Source organism: Orycteropus afer, unplaced genomic scaffold (genome assembly GCF_000298275.1).
Source record: "Orycteropus afer afer isolate SDZICR_OR568_19922 unplaced genomic scaffold, OryAfe1.0 scaffold01129, whole genome shotgun sequence".
NCBI classification, from domain to species: domain Eukaryota; kingdom Metazoa; phylum Chordata; class Mammalia; order Tubulidentata; family Orycteropodidae; genus Orycteropus; species Orycteropus afer.
The window spans coordinates 104,431-106,837 of record NW_006922716.1 but is presented as its reverse complement, the minus strand read 5'-3'; the positions used below and the strand labels follow the sequence as shown (position 1 = coordinate 106,837).

The 2,407-nt window shown below is 61.9% G+C and overlaps 1 protein-coding gene across 1 annotated transcript; it reads left to right on the top strand.

The window, feature by feature from the left end:
- Nucleotides 1–406: 406 nt before the first annotated feature.
- VPREB3 (V-set pre-B cell surrogate light chain 3) lies at nt 407–1,410 on the top strand. The gene is made up of 2 exons (XM_007958775.1): nt 407–479; nt 1,103–1,410. Exons 1-2 carry the CDS (start codon nt 407–409, stop codon nt 1,408–1,410), a joined length of 381 nt encoding a protein of 126 aa, XP_007956966.1.
- Nucleotides 1,411–2,407: the final 997 nt, after the last annotated feature.

The following is a 2,407-nucleotide window of genomic DNA, read 5'->3' as shown; positions in this document are numbered from 1 at the left end:
CTGGAGTCCATTCTGACCCACAGCGCCCCTAGAGGACAGAGTGGAACTGCCCACAGGGTCTCCAAGGCTGTCAGTCTTCAGGGAAGCAAAGCCCAGACCACATCCCCTGATTCAGACACACAGCGCCCCTAGAGGACAGAGAGGAACTGCTCCAGAGGGTCTCCAAGGCTGTCAGTCTTCACGGAAATGGACTCCCTCATCCTTCTGTGGAGCAGCTGGTGGGTTCGAAGCACAGACCTTCTGGGTAGCAGCCCAATGCTCTAACCTCTGTGCTACCAGAGTGCCTCTTTGACAATTGGAAAGGGGGCCCCAGTCCCCCATCAGTGGGCCGATTTGCATGCCCTGTTGTGGTCCAGTGGCCTCCCCTCAGTGCCTCACAGCACCTGGAGCAGGGCCCAGCAGAACAATGCCTGCCTGTTCCCTGTCTCTGCCCATGGCCACCCGATGCCTGGTCCTCCTCACCGGGGCCCTCCTGGCAGGTGAGCACTGGGGGGCCTGGCTCACCTAGGGGGTGGGGTGAGGGCCAGGAGTGTCTGCAGAAAGTCCCTGCAGGGTAGTGGATGGATTAGGGCAGTGAGGGTGGTGCTGGGTGCTAGGACGGGAGACCTGGCTCCTGGAGGCTGTGCCCTGAGCTGGGGCAAGTCAGGGCCTCAGTTTCCCCACTCTTGAATGACCAGATCATTAGACTTCCTTTGGGTCTGACCCTCCAGGGTCTCAGCTCTTTACAGGGCAAGCTGGTCTCTACCCCACATGGCCTCAGAGGCAACCAAACCTCAGGAAGGTCCCCAATGGCCAGTTGCCTGACAGTTCCTAGGGTGGTTAATTTGTAGCCAGGGTTTGAAAGAGCCAATGTGACCGAGAGGAAAGGGTTCTGCAGGGCAAAGGGGGGTGGGCAGGGGAGTTCTAGGTCCTCAGCCAAACGTGGATCCTTGGCCATGGCGCTAATGGGGAGTTGCCCATTCTAAACACCTTGCCCAAGGTTATGCAGAGAGCGTGTGAGAGGTTATACAGAAGTGGGCCCTCCCAGGGTTCATCCCACAGCAGGGGCTCACTGGGGCAGCAAGGGGCCCGGGCTGGGCCTGAACCAGGAGGTCTCTCTCAGCCTCCCAGCCGGACGCACTGCTGGTCTTCCCGGGCCAGGTGGCCCAGCTCTCCTGCACGGTCAGCCCCCGCCCGGGTGCCATCTGGGACTACGGAGTGTCCTGGTACCAGCAGCGGGCAGGGAGCGCCCCGCGGTACCTTCTGTACTACCGCTCTGAGGACGACCAGCACCGGCCTGCTGACATCCCTGCCCGCTTCTCGGCAGCCAGGGACACGGCCAGCGACGCGTGCATCCTGACCATCAGCCCCGTGCAGCCGGAAGACGATGCGGATTACTACTGCTGCGTGGGCTACGGTTCCAGACCCTAGGGATGCGGCGGGGAGGCGTGTCCTGCTCCGGCCCTTCCGGGGCCTTGGGCCCGCCCCTAGCTTCTCTGACCCTTGCTTTGCATCCTTTGTTGTAACAATATTGAACAGGTCAACCGCAGCTATTGTGAGCATGAAGTCCCGAGCTGAGACAGTGGTCAGACTGGGTTCTTTGTGTGTGTGTGTGTGTGTGGGTGTCCGGACGTGTGGGGGAATCGTTGTGGAAAAAGAAGAACCAGAGACTCTTGACGTGGGCAAAGCCTCCGCCTGGCTCCCAGGGGGGTTCAGACTGGTGGCCTGGCCTCCCGGTGACCTGAGGAGCCGTAGGGTGAAAGAGAGGAAACGGCCCGCACCACACCCATCTCTGCATGGCTGGCTGTGGTCCAACGCTCGGCGGTCCCCACGGAGCCCAGGCTGGCGCGGAGGCGAGCAGCACCCCTCCCTACTCCTTGGGGGTCGCCGTCCAAGTCAGACTCAGCTTTGAAAGGGCAGGAAGCAGGTGTGAGTGGGGGCGGGGGCTAGAGGCCCTGAGGGGCTGTGGGGGGAGGGAAAGCAGAGGCCCCCTCCCAGTCCCGGTGGAGAGTCCCCCAACCTCATCCCAGGAGACACAGCCCTAGTTGGCCAAGCGGGGGCACTGGGTGGAGGAACACGTCTTGCTATCGGACGCAAAGGTCTGGGAGTGGGGTGATGGGGAGGGAGGGTTCAGGAACACACCTTTCTTTCTTGTTCCCCGTATAAAGGCCTCAAGTCAGGACCTCGGCTACCACGGCATGTTATGGGTGGGGGGATGGTTCAGGTCTCGGGAGGCTCCACCTACATTCTCAGCCACCTCCTGGCCCCACCCCCCGGGCCTGAGTCTTGGGGGCAGGGCGGGCAGAGATAGGCGCTGTGTCTGTGCAAGTGACACACTTCTGCTCCCCATCCTCCTGAAGACCCCAGATGCCTCGTGGTCGCTGGCACCCTGCCGCCTCGGTTTCTTCCCCTGCATCTTGGGATAAGC